At 55.5% G+C, this 18,429-nt stretch overlaps 2 protein-coding genes across 51 annotated transcripts; one reads left to right on the top strand and one right to left on the bottom strand.

The window, feature by feature from the left end:
* Positions 1-4: 4 nt before the first annotated feature.
* On the top strand, positions 5-3,372 carry TUFM (Tu translation elongation factor, mitochondrial). The gene is made up of 10 exons (XM_003124515.5): positions 5-121; positions 225-419; positions 893-1,059; positions 1,272-1,376; positions 1,463-1,627; positions 1,746-1,878; positions 1,961-2,065; positions 2,173-2,324; positions 2,418-2,537; positions 3,008-3,372. The coding sequence occupies exons 1-10, from the start codon at positions 79-81 to the stop codon at positions 3,179-3,181; spliced, it is 1,359 nt and encodes a 452-aa protein (XP_003124563.3). The 5' UTR covers positions 5-78; the 3' UTR covers positions 3,182-3,372.
* Positions 3,373-5,424: 2,052 nt separating this feature from the next.
* On the bottom strand, positions 5,425-18,155 carry ATXN2L (ataxin 2 like). 50 transcript variants are annotated; one of them, XM_085017064.1, is made up of 25 exons: positions 16,963-17,072; positions 16,255-16,385; positions 16,064-16,100; positions 15,792-15,848; positions 15,640-15,711; positions 14,676-14,826; positions 14,208-14,332; positions 13,276-13,367; positions 12,717-12,917; positions 11,506-11,681; positions 11,228-11,335; positions 10,213-10,407; positions 10,055-10,126; positions 9,691-9,761; positions 9,204-9,499; positions 9,049-9,118; positions 8,380-8,526; positions 8,199-8,271; positions 7,918-8,105; positions 7,441-7,570; positions 7,225-7,346; positions 6,858-7,070; positions 6,525-6,714; positions 6,162-6,198; positions 5,425-6,049 (listed from the first exon to the last, which is right to left on the bottom strand). In XM_085017064.1, exons 4-24 carry the CDS (start codon positions 15,816-15,818, stop codon positions 6,167-6,169), a joined length of 2,751 nt encoding a protein of 916 aa, XP_084873190.1. In that variant the 5' UTR covers positions 15,819-15,848; positions 16,064-16,100; positions 16,255-16,385; positions 16,963-17,072; the 3' UTR covers positions 5,425-6,049; positions 6,162-6,166. The 50 variants fall into 50 exon arrangements, with proteins under 50 accessions (XP_084873190.1, XP_084873194.1, XP_084873171.1 ...); XM_085017068.1 differs by having other exon boundaries at positions 5,425-5,919; XM_085017045.1 differs by lacking the exon at positions 16,963-17,072 and adding an exon at positions 16,615-16,705 and having other exon boundaries at positions 5,425-5,919; positions 6,162-6,321.
* Between the last annotated feature and the right edge of the window lie 274 nt (positions 18,156-18,429).

The raw sequence follows: 18,429 nt of genomic DNA, 5'->3' as shown, positions 1-18,429 counted from the left end.
CCTCAATTGCCCTTTGCTTGGTGCACGCGCCGGGGTCCGTGCGCCGTACCCACTGTTCCCGGCGCTCGTAAGACCACAATGGCGGCCGCCACCCTGCTGCGCGCGACGCCCCTCTTCAGCGGTGAGGGGGCGGGGAGGGCGATGGCGGCCCGGGAGTACACGGGGATCGTCGGGAGCGGCCAGGCTCAGACCCGCGCCCTGACGCCAAGCTTCTGCCCCGGCAGGTCTCGGCGCTGGCCCAACATCACTGTTGCAGGGTCTGTTGCGGCCGCTGAAGGCCCCGGCACTGCCCCTCTTGTGCCGCGGCCTGGCCGTGGAGGCCAAGAAGACCTATGTGCGCGACAAGCCCCATGTGAACGTGGGTACCATCGGCCATGTGGACCACGGCAAGACCACACTGACCGCAGCCATCACGAAAAGTAAGCGGATTTGGGGCGGGGGGGTCGGGCATTCGGCAGCGCCCGCTCTGCAGGCGGGACGTGGCGCCGGGGAGGTGGGGCCCGCCGGAACGCTGCTGGAGGTGTTTAGCATGGGCCCCAGGAGCCTCACCTTGGGTGGGCGGTAGATTGCAAGACTGGGGAGACAAGACTTCCCGTCGAAATGAAGAACTTTGTGATGCATAAATGGGGGGACCCCGAATAGCCTCCCTCCAGCCCGGAGGAGTGCCCCGTAAAGCAGAAGCGTTACCTTAGAGACGTCCCAGGGCTGACCCTTGACGCCCTAAAAGGTGAAGTTATTTCCGTTCCCAGGAGTCGAAGACGAAGGTCTTGGAAGCTTGCTTTCTCCCAGGCTGTCTCCCGTTTGGGTGGGAGGGGCCCAGAGGTGTGGTCTGAGCCCTGCCTCTCCCTCCAGATCAGATCCTTAGCTGAGAGGTGTGTTCTCCTCCCGTTAGTTTTAGCCGAGGGAGGCGGGGCCAAGTTTAAGAAGTACGAGGAGATCGACAACGCCCCAGAGGAGCGAGCCCGAGGGATCACCATCAATGCGGCCCACGTGGAGTACAGCACTGCCAACCGCCACTATGCCCACACAGACTGCCCCGGTCACGCAGATTACGTTAAGGTGAGAGAGCTGCTGGGGGCAGGCCCTGGAACTGCTCCCCCGCGCACCCCCCCCCCCATCGGGAACAATGTTAGGCTTGTGGGGAGGAGGTTAAGAGAGCCAAGATGTGTGGGTTTGAGATCATGGATTTGGGGGCCTGGCCAGTGGAGGTGGCAGGGGGAGGTGGGACCCGAAGTCACTGAACTACAGTTTTCTCTCCTTTCCTCACCCAGAATATGATCACAGGTACTGCCCCGCTGGACGGCTGCATCCTGGTGGTAGCAGCCAACGACGGCCCCATGCCCCAGACCCGAGAACACTTACTACTGGCCAAGCAGGTACCCAGAGCCAGGGTATGCGCGGAAGGAGGAAGGAGGGGCAGAGCCCTCACTCAGAACCCCGCTGCTCCCTCTCCCGCCTGCAGATTGGAGTGGAGCACGTGGTGGTGTATGTGAATAAGGCGGACGCTGTCCAGGACTCTGAGATGGTGGAGCTGGTCGAGCTGGAGATCAGGGAACTGCTCACAGAGTTTGGCTACAAAGGGGAGGAGACTCCGATCATCGTGGGCTCTGCCCTCTGTGCCCTTGAGGTGAAGGCGGGGTCAGGCCGGGCATCCCGAGCTCTGCTCTGAGTCTGGGGAGTGGCTCTCGGCAAGTTAAGGGGAGCAGAATGGAAGTTTCAGGGTCCTGTCTACCTCTCGCCCGTAGCAACGTGACCCTGAGTTAGGCCTGAAGTCTGTGCAGAAGCTGCTGGATGCTGTGGACACTTATATCCCAGTGCCCACCCGGGACCTGGAGAAGCCTTTCCTGCTGCCTGTGGAGTCTGTGTACTCTATCCCTGGTGAGGACTCTGCTCGCTCACATTCCTTCTTCTCGCAGAAGCTTGCCCAGGGTCCCTGATGTCCTCTCCTGTCCCCTCCCAGGCCGAGGCACGGTGGTGACAGGCACGCTCGAGCGTGGTATTTTGAAGAAGGGAGACGAGTGCGAGTTCCTGGGACATAGCAAGAATATTCGCACTGTGGTGACAGGTACAGGAGGCCTTGGGCCCCTGGGGCTCCAGGCTGCCCTCTCCCCTTGTGGGCCACTTGCTCCTTCCTTCTGCCCCACACCCTCCCTCGTCTCTCCTCCCTCCTAGGCATTGAGATGTTCCACAAGAGCCTGGAGAGGGCGGAGGCCGGCGACAACCTGGGGGCCCTGGTCCGAGGCTTGAAGCGGGAGGACCTGAGGCGTGGCCTGGTCATGGCCAAGCCGGGTTCCATCCAGACCCACCAGAAGGTGGAAGCGCAGGTGAGGGCTCCGGGCGGGGCGGGGATGGGCCGGGCACCGTGGGCAGATGTGGTGCTTCCAGCCAAGCCCAGCTGCTCCCTCATTCTCTCACAGGTTTACATCCTCAGCAAGGAGGAGGGTGGCCGCCACAAGCCCTTTGTGTCCCATTTCATGCCTGTCATGTTCTCCCTGACTTGGGACATGGCCTGTCGGATCATCTTGCCACAGGGGAAGGTAGGGCACATGTGAATGTGGGTGACTTTTCCCTGGTGAAGAAAGGCTGGATGACCATGCAGGTGGCATTGGTGATAGAAAGGTCTGGATCAGTGGATTGAGGGGGAACGCGTCCTGATCCATCATTCACCCACCCGCAGAGATTTCCCAGGGAAAGAGTTCCCGTTGTCGGGAGTTCCTCTGTATTGTACCTAAGGGCTCAGTGAAGCCGTGTGAGCAAAGAACCTGTATGACCCCAAATCTCCTAAACATTTTTTTCTTGAGAATGTACCCGAGGACTTCTCATCACCAACGCATTTCTGCCTTTGCATATGCTGTTTGCATGTGCCTGAGAGCTGGGATGAAGGTCTCCCCAGAAAGAATCATCACCCCGCCGCACTTGCCCATAGCCTTTAACCTCCTTGGTAGCAAACAAACGGGGCAGGGAGGCGCCCTGAAGACCACGCCTGGTCCTTGTCTCTGCCCTCCAGGAGCTCGCCATGCCCGGGGAGGACCTGAAGCTCACCCTCATCTTGCGGCAGCCAATGATCTTAGAAAAAGGCCAGCGTTTCACCCTGAGGGACGGCAACCGGACCATTGGCACTGGCCTTGTCACCGACACGCCGGCCATGACCGAGGAGGACAAGAACATCAAATGGAGTTGAGTCGGGACCTCCGCCAGGGCTCTCTTGTGTTCCGGGCTGCACTGGCCCATGTTCTCTCCTACCTCTCTGGCGCCCCGGTCCCAGGGCAGAGGCTGCAGCCCAGCAGAGTTACAGCTAGACTGACACTTCCCCTGGCCAGAGGGCCACACGGCTGGCCAGGTGAGGTAGGTCAATAAACTGTTCTGTAAATAGCTGGCCTGTGTGTGTCTTGTGTCCTTTGTACACATTGGAGAGGATAGAGTGGGAAATACAAAATCCGAGGTGAAGCCCAGGACAGGTGAGCTTGTGAGATCCCTGAGCCGTCTGAACTGAGTTCAGCTCTCTATCTAGCCTCAAGAGGTCACTGCTGGTACAGGATGGAAAAAGCTCCAGCCTTCTTAACACCCCCAGCACTGCTGGAATAACTTGAAAAAGCTAAAGAAATCGAAAACCCGTCTAGTGAGTTTTGTAGGATTGCCTAGCAAAATGCTATATTTGACAGGCTCTGTGCTGGATATCCTGCCGGGAGGTCCAGGGAAAGTATTTGCTTATAGCCTGGGCCCAGTTCAGGTGCCAAACCCCACCCAGTTTCCTCTTTGAGTAGTTACTAGGCTGTTGCCACCTAGCCGTCCTCGCAGCTAGGTGACACTAGGGACTGTACCTCTAGATGCAGCACGCAAAAGGTACTTGATACATTTAAGAGTCTGTATGCTTGAAAGCTTATCAGTACATCACTGATTCCAAACAGGAGTGAGAAACTGTAGAATGTAGATTTCACCTTCAATGTCAGTACTGAGGCTTAAGGTCTGTTGAACACAGGAAGTAAAACACTGAAACTTTTCAAGACATTGAAATGACTGATCAGGATGCCCAAACGTAACATTTAGCAGGGGTTTCCCTTTCAAACGTGGATCCTGATACATGAGTATGTCCTGAATACCTACTGACAAGCAACTCAAAGAGAAGGGAGCTCTTGGGTGCAACCTGGGGGCTGTTTTGAGAAACAGCCTGATTGGTGACTGCAGAGCAGGAGTAAAAGGGCGGGCTTGAGGGGAGGACAGGAACTGTCATGAAAAAATGTCCTGTTCAAAGGTAAAGGGTAGGGTGAGCTCACTTGCTTTAGCCTCTTAAGTGCCCAAAGCGAGGCTGAAAGTTTTCACAGGGGGATTATACTCATCCATTGGGCTACTCAGTACCACCAGCAGTTACACCTCAGTACTGCAGAAACCCGTCTCCATCTGCATGCAAACCTCTGCTGTCAAAGGCTTTGTCCTGCTCCTGCTTCTTCCGTAGCTGCCTCTCAACTCCCACTGACCCCCTTTCATAGAGCTGTCCCTTGGGACCCCAAACCTGCCCAGCTTCTAACAGCCAATTGGCTGTTACAGACAATTCCCTCTTCCCCCTGCCTCTTTCAATGCTTCGGATGCTTTCTCCCTCACCTCCCCCAACATCTAACTTCCTGCCCTGGTCTCTGCAGATTTTCTCTATCTTCGGTCAGAGCTGGAATTCCCTGGCCTATTGCTGGACCCCAGTCCCACCCTCAGTCCTCTGTGGCTGAAATCATCTTCATTTTACAAAGACACCAAGGCCAGGTCAAGGATAGGAAGTCCAAACTCTGGAAATAAAAATAAGAAAACCCCACAAAACAGAATACCTGAAGCCTGTAATTTCTCCATCCCATCCTTGGCTCTTCTCTTCCCTGCTCCTCTCAACCTGGCCCAAGCCAGCCACCTCCCCACTATCTCTGTTTTTTAAAACCGTCGTTGACTTACGATGCTGTGCCATCTCCCCACTTCCGAGAGCAGCTCCATCTTTACAGCTCTCACTCACACCTAAGATCTCAGCTGTGCACCAGTCAGGCCTTCACTTCCAGGGGCCCAAAACACTAACGTACTTTTTAGTGTACAGAGGTGTAGACATAATTCATGAAGTTGCTTACATAAGACAATGCAAACTTCAGGAGTTCCCACTGTGGTGCAATGGGTTGAGGACCCAGCAGCGCTGCAGCTGCAGCTGCAGCTCAGATTCAAGTCCCTGGGCTGGGAACTTCTGTCGAGGATGAGACCAAAAAAAAGAAAAAAAAACCAAACAAACCTTCCCATCATGCTTCATGACAAAGCCAGACAAGGCCAATCCTGAGGTGAGGAAACAGCTCCTGAGACGCTGGCGACCTGTGTGGGCAACAGTCAGAGCCAGAAAGGCATCGGGCTGTAAAACGGACAGCCATGACCTCGCTACCCTCCAAAGAGGCAACTACAGGCAGGTTAAGTTAGTTTAAAATTTTATTTTTTTTAATTTTTTTAAATATTTTTATGTAATAAAAAGTAAAAGTCCTTGTTCAACCATCTGTCTGTCTGTCACGCAGATCACTCAAGTTAATGGGGAAGAAAGAACAGGGGGCCCAAGTCTGAGGTTATAAATAATAGAAAATAAAAGATCTTCTGTCTCCAGCGGGGGGATAGGTGAGAGGCTGGGAGGGCAAGATGGGGTGGGGATGGGCGGGGCAGAGCAGGAACCCCCCACCCCGCTGGACCCTGGCCCTGCCCACTCAGAGGCCCTTCCCATTCAAGGTGCTTGGCAGGAATTCCCCAGCTCCCGCGGGGGGAAAGGGGGGACGGGGGCTGGGACTGGTCCGAGCTGCTGGGGGAAGAGACATAGATCACTCTTCCCTCCACTCATGGAGGTCTCAGGTCGCGGCCAGGACAATCTTCAGTTCCCCGGGGGGTGGAAGGGGAGCTGCTGGGAGGGATGAGATTGAACTGGTTGGAGGGGAAAGAGAAGAGAGCAGGAGCATTAGAACCCAAGCAGCTGTCCCTTCATCCAATGCCGTCCAGTGTGGGGTGTGGGGGGAGTGTTGGCAGGAGCGGCCTCCTCAAGGTGTCTCATGGGCTGTCAGAAGCACAGATCAATAGCCGTTTCCCAGTGAGCCAGAGCCCTCACTCATGTGCCCAGCTCAGCCCCCCACACCCCAGCCTGGCCCTGTCTGCTGCGCTGACCTTACCTCGGCTAAGTCAGGAGACAGTCGGGGTCACTGAGAGCTGGGGAGGCAGTGGGGAGGGGGGCTGCTGGATCACAACTGAGCGAGGACGGAGGGAAGCAAAGGACAGAGCCAGGAGCAAGCCCCTGGCGGCGGCGACTGTGGCTTCTGCCCACCCTACATACTTCACAGACAGGTGCAGGTCGGCAGGCGCCCTGTGGGACAGCCCTGCCTCCAAGACCCCTCACTCCCCACCCAGAACCCGTGCATCCTGCCCCACCTGCAGCCCCTCAGCTCTTCCATGCCAAATTCCCCCAGCTAACGAGAACTCACGAATCCTGTCATCGGCTCCTCCTGGAAATCCAGGCGCCTGGCCAGGCTGCTCACCTTGGGGGTGTCCGATGTAGGGGTAGGGTGAGGGTGTGGAAGCTGAGAGTGCAGGCACCCCGCTCTGGGGCACCGCGCCTTGGGGGGGGCCCCCATGGCTCTGGGGTGGGTGCAGCAGCATCACCTGGGGCGGGTGGGGAGCCCCAGGGTGAGGGGGCGGGGCTGCTGTGATTCCAGTTTGGACATGGGCCTGCAAAGAACAAATAAAAGGAGCTGGGAGCACCACGGGAGCTTGTCGCGGGCTCTGCGGATCCTAGCGTCAGGAGCAGAGTGAAGAGGTGCCCAAGGATGCGGGATGGGGCAGCCCCCCGTTCGGGTGGAGTGGGCTCCTACCTGGGTAACATGGGCCATGTTGGTGAAGCCGTGGGGCAGCTGCTGGTGGGCATGGATGGCATACACGGCGGCTGGTTGGGGGAAGCTGCTCTGAGGGGACTGGGCAGAAGGTCCCGGTGGCAGAGAAGGCGGCGTGCCTGTCAGGGCCCCTGGGTGGTACAGGTTCTGCTGTGGCTGTCCACTGCCCAGGTGTGGGGCCTGCCCCGCCTGGTGCTGTCAGGGGGAGGTGAAAGGTCAGTGCCACTCCCTCCTCTGGGAGCCCTGGGGCCTCCCTGCCGGGGAACGAGCAGAGCCCGAGGCTTCTCCTTCCTTCTAGCTACCCATTCCCGTACCCCCACTCTCAACCTGGACCCCCCACGGCAGGCACCTGGACGGGACTGGGGGCCGCATGCTGGGACTGCGGCTGGCTCCCAGTAGGCGTGGTGGCCGGCTGCGGCTGGTGGGCATGGAGCTGCGTGGCATGGTGTGGATAGGACTGGTGGACAGTGGCTAGAGCAGGAGACGGAGAGAATCAGTGCCGAGCACATGGGAGAGGGCTGAGGAGCACAGCTGGGGGCGGGGGGGGGGGCAGTAGGGAACTCACCATAAAGGGCTTGGGGGGTGGGCTGCTCTGCAGAAGGGTACTGAGGGGTAGAGGATGACACAATGGCCTGGGGATGGCTCCCGGACGTCAGCATGCGTGGGTTGCTTTGCAGCATGGGGGCAAACACCGGCTGCATGAGGAGAGACGCGGTCGGCACGGGGGAGGGCTTGGAGGCACATCCTGCTGCCCAACAAGCTGCCCGCAGCACTGCTCAGGTCTCGTCACGACCCTCTGGCTTTACACTCACAATAACCCTGCCAGGTAGATGCGATCTTATCCCCAATTTTACAGGGAAAAAAACCTAAAGCTCAGGGTCTACCGCCTTGCTACAGGTCCCGCCAGAGCCAGGACTGAAGCCCATCGGACACGACCACCTGACCTCGGCCCACCTCTCTCACCATCCACTGAGTCTGGGAGGTGGAGAAGACCTGCTCTCATCCGGGGCTCCGCACCCCCCGCCTCCCGGGCCACAGTCACCTGCGAGGGGTAGTGGGCCATGGGCTGCATCATGGCCGGCTGGCCTGGGAACTGCTGGGGGTTGTAGGGGATGTAGGAAGAATACGGTGTGGCAGCCACCAGAGGTGGGCCGGCGGCGGCGGCGGCCTGCATCATCGGAGGGGCTGAGGCTGGCTGGTGTTGGTCCGAGCGCTGGGGAGGCAGGGAGCCTAAAGGTGGGGGGAAAATAGTGCAGAGCTCCAGCTCCATCTGCCAGGGAGCACTGGGCAGCCCTGCTGCCGGCCCCTCCTGACCCTGCTCACCTTTTGCTCCCCGGTACTTGCCCTGCTGTCCGGGCACGGAGTTGGACACGGGGTACGGATACATCTGAGGCGCCTGGGGACAGAGCACGGGCGAGGCCCAACGACCTGCTTACCAACGCTCAGAACAGGCGTGACATGGTCCCTCAGGCAGCCCAACCAAACCTGTGACCCCAGGGCTCACCTGGACAGCTGGTCCCATGTGGATCTGAGGTATGTAGGAAATGTACTGGGGGCTATACAGCCCGCTCTGGCCTGCCGTCAGCACCGGGATGGAGGGCGTTGAATGAGTCCGGGGCCCAGGAGAAGTTGGAGTACTGGTGGATTTATTCTGTAAGAGACAGAGAACGCATAGGAGCTATCCTGATGACCTCTGTACCCCACCCCAGCCCCACCGACAGCCCCGAGGGCTGTGCAACAAACACATCCTACACCTTTCCTTGGTTAAGCCTCCCATCGAGCCCTATGAGACGAGGACATGAGCGCTCCCAGCTCTACATGAGGAGACTGAGGCAGACAGGTGAGGCGGCTCGCCCAAGATCACAAAGCTGACGAGTACAGAGGGGCGAGAGCCAAGTCAGTGGCCCAAAAGAAGGCCAAGCTCCTAACCACCAGACTCAGATCCCCCTGAACCAAAGGCTACATACATCACAGGGAGAAACCCACAAAATAATCTGTCAGATGCATCGGGAACCCCTGCCACCCGCTGCCGAGACCTGCTGCGGTCCCTACACGCTCTTGTGACGTCTCCTCTCACGGCCTGACAGTTGGGCGCCTCCCTCCAGTGCTGAAGACCCTGCTCCCACGCCTCCCTCGTGGAAACCAAAGCCCACATTCCCGCCTCCCATCTCACCACAGAGAGCAGAGGCTTAGTGGGATTGAACTCCTTGGCATTGGGGTTCAACGTTGACTTCTTCACTTGTCTACGAGAGAAAAAAATCAAGTCAATTCCCACGGCTTGGCCCACATCACCCCCCAGAGCCACCCAGCTCCTCCCCCCTGACTCACTCAGCAACGGGGCCCTCGTCCTTGTCATCTCCCTTGAGGAGGCCCACTGGGGGGCTGCCGGTTTGGCTGGGGCAAGGTGGTGAGGGCTGATCTGGCCCCTCGGTGCCTCCTGCTGCTGGCAGGGGTGGTTTGTCCTCCTTATCCGATACGGATTCTGCCTTGGAGGAAACGGGGGACCCCATGGGCTCTGAAGCCAAAAGACCATCAACTTCCTTCTCCTTCCCTTTGGCCTCCTCCTTCAAGATTCGAGGAGGAAAAGGATCCAGGCTGGTCTCAGGAGAGCTACTGGGCTGAAGCTGGAAGGAGAAAAACACATAACACAACATACAGGGTACTGTCCAGTCCAGAGCCCAGGCTCAGCTTCCCTCCTACCCCCCTTGCTTGCTCTCACCTCCTGATGCCACCCAGAGCCTCTTCCATAAGTCTCCCCCAGCCCCCTTCACCTCCATCCTGCCAACGTCCCAGCTCATGCTCACACTTTTCTTACCTTAAATTGGGCCCCAAACTTTCTCAGTTCTTCCAGTTGAAAGCGTTTCTGTTCGTTCTGAAGGCCAGGGACTACGAGAAATAGCAAAAAAAAAAAAAAAAAAAAAAGGAAAAATACATATTTCTTTCCCTGAAGGTGGCTACACAATACTGACCTCCCAAAAGACAAAGCAACCAACAACAACAAAAAAAAGAGCTGTTCAGAATATTTAAAATCCTTTAGTTTCTGGAAGTTCCCCTGTAGCACAGTGGGTTAAAGATTCAGTGTTGCTGCAGCTATAGCACAGGTTCAATCCCTGGCCCAGGAACTTCCACATGGTCCAGGCACAGAAAACAAACAAAACCCACAAAAAAACCCACCTTACCTTTCCCAGCTATCCGGGACAGCTCCTGGGACTCCAGAGGTCTCCCGGGTTCCTTGGCCGGGAGTTCTTTTACTGAGCAAGAAAGAGGAGAGGCCTGAAGGCCCTTCTGTCCAGAACCACACAACACTGTCCACAGCCCTCAACCGCGTGGCTCTTACCATCTGTGGGGGTCAGTGAGATCTTTGGAGAAGCTGGTGAGATGGAGCCTACTCCAGGATCCCCAACTGTTGATGTCACGGGGATGGAAGCTGAAGAGGTTGGTACTGCTGAGCCAATGGGAGGCTCAGGACAGGAAGCTGAGATTGGGGCAGGGGCAGCAGACTTGGGGGAGCGTGGAGGGTACATCCGGCCCACTAAAAGAAAAGGAAAACGTATGTGACGGTCACTGCTGGTCAATGAGCAATAGGTGCTGGGGACCCACTAGAAACACCAAGAAATGCTTATCTGCAAAGTCACAAACCTAAATGCATAGAAGGGCAAGGCAAGTAAGGGAAGCAGCTAAAATGGCCTCATGGGTACCAAGAAAGCCTGGAATGCCGAAAGGGACAGTCACGACTCAGCTCCAGCCAAGCAGAGCTATGTGGCAAGGCAGGTTCAGTGTCAGCAGCAGAACTTTCTGCATCTTGAAAGAAGTTAGAAATTTTCTATGATTTCTCCTGTCATACAATGTTGGCAACTAATTAAAACAAAAGACATCTGCTAGCCAGACACAGCCCGTGGACTGCCACGTTGGAATTTCTGCACTAGAGAAACTGAAAACTTCTTTCCTTAAAAGCATCAATCTGGAGTTCCCGTTGTGGCACAGGGAAACAAATCCAACTAGGAACCATGAGGTTGCAGGTTCGATCCCTGGCCTTGCTCAGTGGGTTAAGGATCCAGTGTTGCCGTGAGCTGTGGTGTAGGTTGCAGACGTGGCTCAGATCCCACGTTGCTGTGGCTGTGGCATAGGCAGACGGCTACGGCTCTGATTAGACCCCTATCCTGGGAACCTCCATACGCCGTGGGTACGGCCCTAGGGAAGGCAAAAAGACAAAAAAAAAGGATTTATCCAAGCCTCCAAAACACCTTACAAATCTTGAAACTGTCTCCCATCCAAGCATTCCGTCAGCTGACGTATTTCCGTCCCTTACACATTTCTATCCACTTCTCCATACAGCACTGCTGGAATCTTACCTGCGGAAGGTGGAACAGAAGCTTCTCCAGAAGGCCTGCTGCTGGGGGAAGACAGAGTCTTGGCACCTCTCAGAGGCCGCTGTGCCTTAGGGGACATGCGGGAAGGGCCTATTTTTTTTTTTTTTTTTTTTTTTAAAGTGGGGAAAAAAAGGGCAGAGTTTCTGCTGTTACATTACCATCAACGCACCTTCCTTCCAACCCATCTAAACCCTTTTTTAAGTATCTTTCCCACCTTCTTACCACCCCCACCCCCCACAAAAGTCCGCTTCCTAACTCACCTCCATTGATACCACGTGTCTCAGAACCTGGGCCAGGGCTGCTACTGTCAAGATGGTGAGGGCCGCGAGGTGGCAGAGAGCTCAGGCCAGGCCGGCCGCCTCGAGAACTACTGCACCGAACTCCTCCCCGGGGACCTTCCCGCACTCGCTGGGGTAGAGGTATATACTTTCCCTCCCTGGGGAGAGTTCAAAAAACATCATGTAGCCACAAAACATACATTTCAGAGCCCTCTTTCTAAGGTCCACCCTTTTCTTCTCTTTTTTTAAATGGCTACACCCACAGCACATGGAAGTCCCTGGGCCAGGGTCCAAAACCGAGCCACAGCTGTGGCAACACCAGATCCTTAACCCACTGTGCAGGCTGGGCATCAAACCCTAGCCTCTGCAGTGACCCAATCCACCGTAGCCAGATTCTCAATCTACTACATCACAGTAGGAACTCCCTAAGGTCCACCTCTTGTGCACACACACACGACTGGCTTCAGCTTTCTGCACTATTTCATTTGAAGAACTATCCTGGTTACATGTTCTGTGGCTCCAGGATCATGACCCCGCGCTGCATCAAGCTCTGATGCGACCAACCCAGCCAGTGCTCCATAATCCTATCCCTCCTGACCTAGAAGGTAGTACCACACCGCGGCTTAAGGTACAGCTTTTCACATGCAACACACTTTGATTTCATTTTCACAAAGAGCAAGATATACATGTGAGTGAATAAGAGAAAATAAGAATATGTATCAAAAAGCTGGGAGGAAAAAAACCCCTGCCTTTGAATCTTTAAGCTTTAGCCTTGTTGTCCCTGGAAAATAAATGAACAGTTCTAGGCTTCAACCTCCTAAACCTAAAAACTGAGAATAATTATGTTGTAACCTATAGGATTCTAAGGCTTCAACAAGAGCACATCAAGTTCTCGGCCCAGGAGTTCCCATCGTGGCTCATTGGTTAACGAATCCGACTAAGAACCATGAGGTTGCGGGTTTGATCCCTGGCCTTGCTCCGTGGGTTAAGGATCCGGCGTTGCCGTGAGCTGTGGTGTAGGCCGGCAGCTATAGCTCTGATTAGACCCCTAGCCTGGGAACCTCCATGTGCCGCGGGAGCAGCCCTAAAAAAGGCAAAAAGACAAGGGGAAAAAAAAAAAAAAAAAAGTTCTTGGCTCAGGCCCTGGCCCATACAGCGATCCCGACACAGAGCAGCCCCCCGCCAGAAATCACCTAGACGCCAGGCTGGGGCTCTCCCGCCCTGACCCCTGTCGCTGAACTGCACTGTGCTTCTCCTCCTCGGTGCGCCCGTCATCGTTCTCCATGGCGATCCGCAGGCGGTACTGGGGGCTCGATTCAATCTCTCGAGCCAACTGGGCTGCACGCAGCTCCCGCTGACGAAATTCTTCCGAGTTGTCCTTCTCTAGGGGCACCCTGAGAGGACCACCGCCATCCCAGTGCCCCAGGACAAGAGCGGGGGCAAAAAGAAAGATATTTCCATTAGTCCTACCACCTAGGTTTGTGGGCGTTTAAACCCTTCGACAGCTCAGCATATAGTGCACTGGCCTCTAACAGGGTCCAGGGCAGAGCAGCAAGGGACCGGGTGAACCCGAGGGACACTCGAGACGCCTCGGAGGAAGCAGTTCACAAAGCGGATGAGGAGTGGGGAGAGGACAACGTGGACACCCAGAAAAGCGTGAACAAAAGCTCTGTTCCCCCAAGAGACCCCGCCTTCTGTTGGTGACCCCACACCACAAGCTGCACCGTGTGAGAACTACCGAAAAACACTCACGTGTAGGAAGAGAGACTGCTGTCATAGGTGGTCTTCACGCCGTAGTTCTCCTCGTTAAACTTGAACATTTCGTTGGGGTCCCATCCATTGGACTAAGGGAGGAGGGAAAACGTTTCAAAGTCCAGCAAGGAAAGCAACCACCTCCTGTCCCTCGCCTCTATCAGGTTGAAAGATTAAACATCTGACCAAATCCAGAGGGGAAACATGGAAACATGGCAGGTGGGAACATCGACGAGGAAGGACTACTGACTGCAAATCAGCAAGAGGCCAGGAAAGAAAAAGGTCTTAAGACATAACATCCACTCTCAGGTTTCTCTCCCAGAGTAATTCTGGCCTATGTGCATGGGGATACACGTTCAAAAAGTTCAACAAGGTATCATTTCTCGTACCTGAGTGGCAAAAAAATACCATTCACTAAGGAAAGAGATTACTACCATTTGTTCTGTGCACATATAAAACTATATGTACATGTTTATACAATAGAACAATACACAATAGGTAAAAGCAATGACTACACCCATGTACCAACACGAAAAATTCAAAAACAAGCAAGAAAGAAAATTTAGATATGGTAATGTAGTGAAACTTCTAATGACGAATTTTAAAGGACTCAAGGCCCTTGTTTTGTGGGAGGGAGATGGGCCTACACAGTACTCAATCTCATCCATACCTGCCCTTATTAAGACTAGAAAAAAATCGACCTAAAGCACATGTTAATAGTTGACAGTCACAGATGGTGGAAGAACAGGTATTTTTGCTGTCTTCTGTCCCTTTCCATTGGAATCCAACTGGAGTCCATAGGGAAAAGTAAAGGATGCTTCCCCTGGCCCACCCCATTCACTGTGGGTTCTAAGGATGATGTCACTGACAACCACCCACATTCTGGCAGCAGAGCGCCCCAGCTCTCAGGCTCTGGGGGAAGAAGACTGTACCATGTCAGACTCGAGGTCGTAGTCATCGCTGTTGCTGTCGCCCCCCTCCCAGCGCTGCAGCACCTTCTCTTTGTGCTCCCCATTCACCTTGGAATTCATGGCAATGGCTGAATCAGTGAACTTGTCTGTTGGAGCAGATTGAAGATCAAGAGTCAGGTGATATTTCATAGCCTTTCCTCCAACACCCCTCACACCGCCCCATCCGAGCAAAAAGTTTGTATGTGTCAAGAGTCTGGAAGGTGGTCTGCAAACAAGGCAAGGGAAGTACAAAGAACCACAACACAGGCTGGAATTCATTCCACTGTATCTTAAAACGTCAAGACACACCCTCGAGAAGAAACCCTAGCCATCTTCCTGAGAAATAAAGGAAGGGGATACAGAGGAACAGGGAGAAGATTCACCGTGTAACTGTTCTCTGCTCTTTACCCAAGAAATGGATCTGACCTAACAGTCTGGCCCAATAAATACCTTTAGTAGCATAATTGAAGTCGACATTTCGGAAGTGGACAAGCATGACATCACTTGGCTTAAACACCATGGTGTCCACAATGTCTTCCCGACGAGGGCCACCTGCTGGCTCAGATGCTTTCCGGTGCACAGCGTCTACTGCCAGTTCAAACTATAAAAGTTCCATTCACCAACACACATGAGTCAGTATCAAGAAATGTAAAGGCAAAAATAGGACTACTTTTATCTTATCCTTTTTAAACTTTCCCCCACACACCTTCTCACAGGAACTGTCTTCTCGACATCAGCCATGGAACTTATTCAGCAAAAATCTTTACAAAGTCACATTTTAAAAATTTGAGCATTTTAATATCCAAGAATACCAGCCCTCAGAGTTCCCACTGTGGCTCAGTGGTAATGAACCCAACCAATACCCATGAGGACAGGGGTTTGTCCCTGGCCTCCCTCAGTGGGTTAAGGATCCGGCGTTGCTGTGAGTTGTGGTGTAGGTGGAAGATGAGGCTCCGATCTGGCATTGCTGTGGCCAACAGCTATAGCTCAGATATGACACCTGGCCTGGGAACTTCCAAGTGCTGCAGGTGTGACCCTAAAAAGACACCACCCCCAAATTTCAAACCCATGTCTTTTTTTTTTTTTTTTTTTTTTTGGGCCATGCCTGCAGCATCTGGAAGTTCCTGGGCCAAGGATCGAACTCTTGCCACTGCAGTGACAATGCCAGATCCTTAACTGTTAGGCCACCCGGGAACTCCTTGAACCCATGCCTTTTAATTCCATGTAGCACTATTCTGCAACAGGCACAAAGTTGGCCAACCCCACTCATTTTACATCTTCAATGAGCCTATTTCATTCTCCTCCTCTTCCTCCCATGCCAACTCTAAAAAGAAACTAACTCGACACTCCCAGGTGGTCTAGTGGTTAGCATTGGGCGTGCTCTCCAAAAATAAGCCAGTTTGAGTACACTGACCTTTGAGCTCAGTGTCTTGAAGATACCTTCATAGGTGGTACCATTCTTCACCTTTACATCACAAGTGGAGCCCTGAAAGAGCGGGAAAATAAGGACGAGTGCCTCCAGCAAACGGATGCATTACATTCCTAAGAGTTTAGGTACCCACTTACCACAACAGCTGTAAGGAAATGCAGCATTCTGGAATTGTTGTAGACACCCTCAAACACCTGTCAGTAACAAAGGAGAGACAAATAAAGGAACAGCCAGTCAACATCTCACCTTCCTTCTAAATGCCCACAGTCCACTAATATCCACCTTGTATGTGCTGGGCCCCCTGCTATTCCCAACCAATCTGACTACTGTTGCACCTTATCTGCCCTACATCCCCATCCGTGCATCTTTTAGGTCTCTGTGCCTTGGGTGAGGAGGAGAAGGCACTCACCGGTGACTGTGGGGGTCCCTTTCCTGTGCTTTGTCCTCTATAAGAAAAGGAAACAAGGAGCTAGTTATTTCATGCTCAATCCTTTTTGTACCATTGATTTCAAAGGACCTGGTATGTTAGAACCATATATCATGTAAAGATAATCACTTAGGCTACAAACCAATTAATCAACACTACTTTCAAGATCTCACCTTCAGAGCAAGAAGGACATTAAAAGCCATTTCCTCCAATTGCCAGCAAAACAGACCTCAGTCATCAAGGGTTGTCAAAAGCCAATTCAACACAACCGTTTCACTTTCTCCAAGAGGGCCAGGGCTGCATGCTTCCAACAGACAAATGCTATAATATTTGATAACTAACAGCCCACCCCAGATGTAAAGATAGAAGCTCACAGAGTGTAGATTTGCAACTACCTAGATCAGGCATGCATTTATTACCTCCCCAACAGAAAAGACCATCATTTCCCGTAGCCTTGCGCCCTAAACCCTGGCAGGAGGGGTACTCCCTCTACAATCCACCCTCTCGATCTCTTTACTCATTCAGCCTATTACCCACTCTGGAAGGGGTCACCAATCGCCTGGTAACCCTGCTCCTCGCTGGCTGATGTAACCGTCGGTTGAAGAGGACGATCAGGGGGCCGTTGGCGGGGCTGGGGGACAGCGCAGCCGCAAAAGCTCTCCACCGGGAGGCCTCGCCCGGTCTGCGCCTGCGCACTAAAGCCCTAGGGCCTCTTCAAAATCCCCCCTCCCGCGATCACAACCCACTGCGCCTGCGTGTACCTCCACTCTCAATTCTATAAACCCACAAACAGAAGAAACACAGTGGGGTGTCCACCACTCATCCAAGAACACCCGGCGAACCCGTCCAAGCACACTCACGGCAGCTGCCCTCTATGTTACCCGGGGCTCGAGAATGGCCGGGTCATAAGACTGAGCATCCGCGCGCACGTACGGGAAGCGCGCGCGCGCGCGCGCGCTGGAGGTTCCCGGCCCGCAGTCCTCCCAGTTTTGTCCCTCCTTCCGTCCCCCCCGCCCACTCTGCTCCATTCCTACTGGCCAGACTGGGAAGGGGGAGGTAGCAACTGGCTCCCAAGTCCCTCCCTCCCCATTGGCCAAACTGTGGGCCGCGCGCCCCCCTCCATTGGCTACGGCCAGGGACCCCTTCCCGCAGCTGACTCCCCATTGGCTGAAGCTCCGGACCGCGAGACCCTTCGTGGTAATGGAGCCGGGGACCCCTATCACCTCTTCACCCCCCCAACTCGTTCCGACGCCGCTGGCGGGATGCGCCCTGCCTGCCCTTAAGGCCCAAGCCCCGAGCAGTGACTGGTCGCTCAGAGCTGAGCGCGCACCCTCAATGTCCCGGTGGCTAGCCGCGGAGGCTTTCCTCCGACCTGTTAGAACCTGAAGGGCCCACCCCCAGCTCCACGGGATTTCCCCACTCCCCCTGGCGTCCCTCAAAGGTGGCCAGAGGCTAGAGGTCTGCCTCGCGCGGTGTACAGGTCTCGGCCACCTTGGCTCCGGCGCCCGGAAACCCACACGTTCTCACCTGGCGCTGCCGATAGCCGCTGCCCCTGGCCTCTCCTGATGTTGCTGCTGCGGCGGCGGCGGCTGTGGCGCCAAGATGCCCTCGGTTCCCCGGCGGAGTCCGCTCCCGGCAGCGGCTGCAGGCCCTAGGCAGGGGGAAGCGGCCGCGGGAGGCCCTGGGGGAGCCGAGGTGGAGGCCAGGGGCCCCGGGAGGCCGCCGTTGGGAGGGCTGGTGCCCCCAGGAGGCCGTCGGGCCACGGCCTGTTGCGTGGGGGGCGGCTGCTGGGGCTGGGAGGTCTGTTGTGGCGGCTGAGGCTTCAACATGATGGCAGCGTCCGGAAAGGGAATTAGGGGGAAGGGAGGGAGAGAGGAGGCCGGGGCTGGGGCCCCGCCGGAGAGCGCGGGAAGCGAGGTGGACTGGGAAGCTGGGGACCCGCCGTTGGCGGGCGGGGGCGAGCCCCGCGGTGTCGGGGGTGGATAGAGAAGACCGCGGCGCGAGGAAGCGCCGCGAGGCGGAAGGGGAGGGGGTCTCGCGGGCCGGAGGAAAGCGAGAGGGCGCGAGCCGGCTTGGCGCGCGTGCGCGTCGCCGGGGAAAAGGGAGGGGGAGGAGCGCCCGGGCGGGAGCTCCCGAAGGGGGAGGGGCGGGGAGGAGGGAGCGTCGGCGCGAGATGTCCGAGCGCACCGGGGCGGTTAGCTCCGGGCGACAGAGGAGGGAATAAAGAAAGGTGAATCTCGCGCCTCTAGCCTTTGGAGTGGGAGAGGAGCAGCGCGGGCGCTCACGCGCGCCAAGGATTTAGGGTCTCTAGATCTCAAGCAGCCCAGAAGACTGCCGGCCGCTGTCGC

Source organism: Sus scrofa, chromosome 3 (assembly GCF_054392235.1).
Source record: "Sus scrofa isolate SSC_HxYL_T2T_F1_AM1 chromosome 3, Sscrofa_HxYL_maternal_Yorkshire_Landrace_v2.0, whole genome shotgun sequence".
Classification (NCBI taxonomy): Eukaryota; Metazoa; Chordata; class Mammalia; order Artiodactyla; family Suidae; genus Sus; species Sus scrofa.
Note: the sequence above shows the minus strand (reverse complement) of the source record. Positions and strands in the feature narration are given on the sequence as shown.

Coding starts and splice junctions, on each gene's coding strand:
- TUFM (XM_003124515.5), top strand. CDS start 79: ATGGCGGCCGCCACCCTGCTGCGCGCGACGCCCCTCTTCAGCG. Junction 1,060..1,271: donor GTCACGCAGATTACGTTAAG/GTGAGAGAGCTG, acceptor TTCCTCACCCAG/AATATGATCACAGGTACTGC. Junction 2,066..2,172: donor TATTCGCACTGTGGTGACAG/GTACAGGAGGCC, acceptor CCTCCCTCCTAG/GCATTGAGATGTTCCACAAG.
- ATXN2L (XM_085017027.1), bottom strand. CDS start 17,910: ATGTTGAAGCCTCAGCCGCCACAACAGACCTCCCAGCCCCAGCAGCCG. Junction 15,712..15,791: donor ATTTCCTTACAGCTGTTGTG/GTAAGTGGGTAC, acceptor CCGCTCTTTCAG/GGCTCCACTTGTGATGTAAA. Junction 14,333..14,675: donor CTTCAATTATGCTACTAAAG/GTATTTATTGGG, acceptor CTGCTCCAACAG/ACAAGTTCACTGATTCAGCC.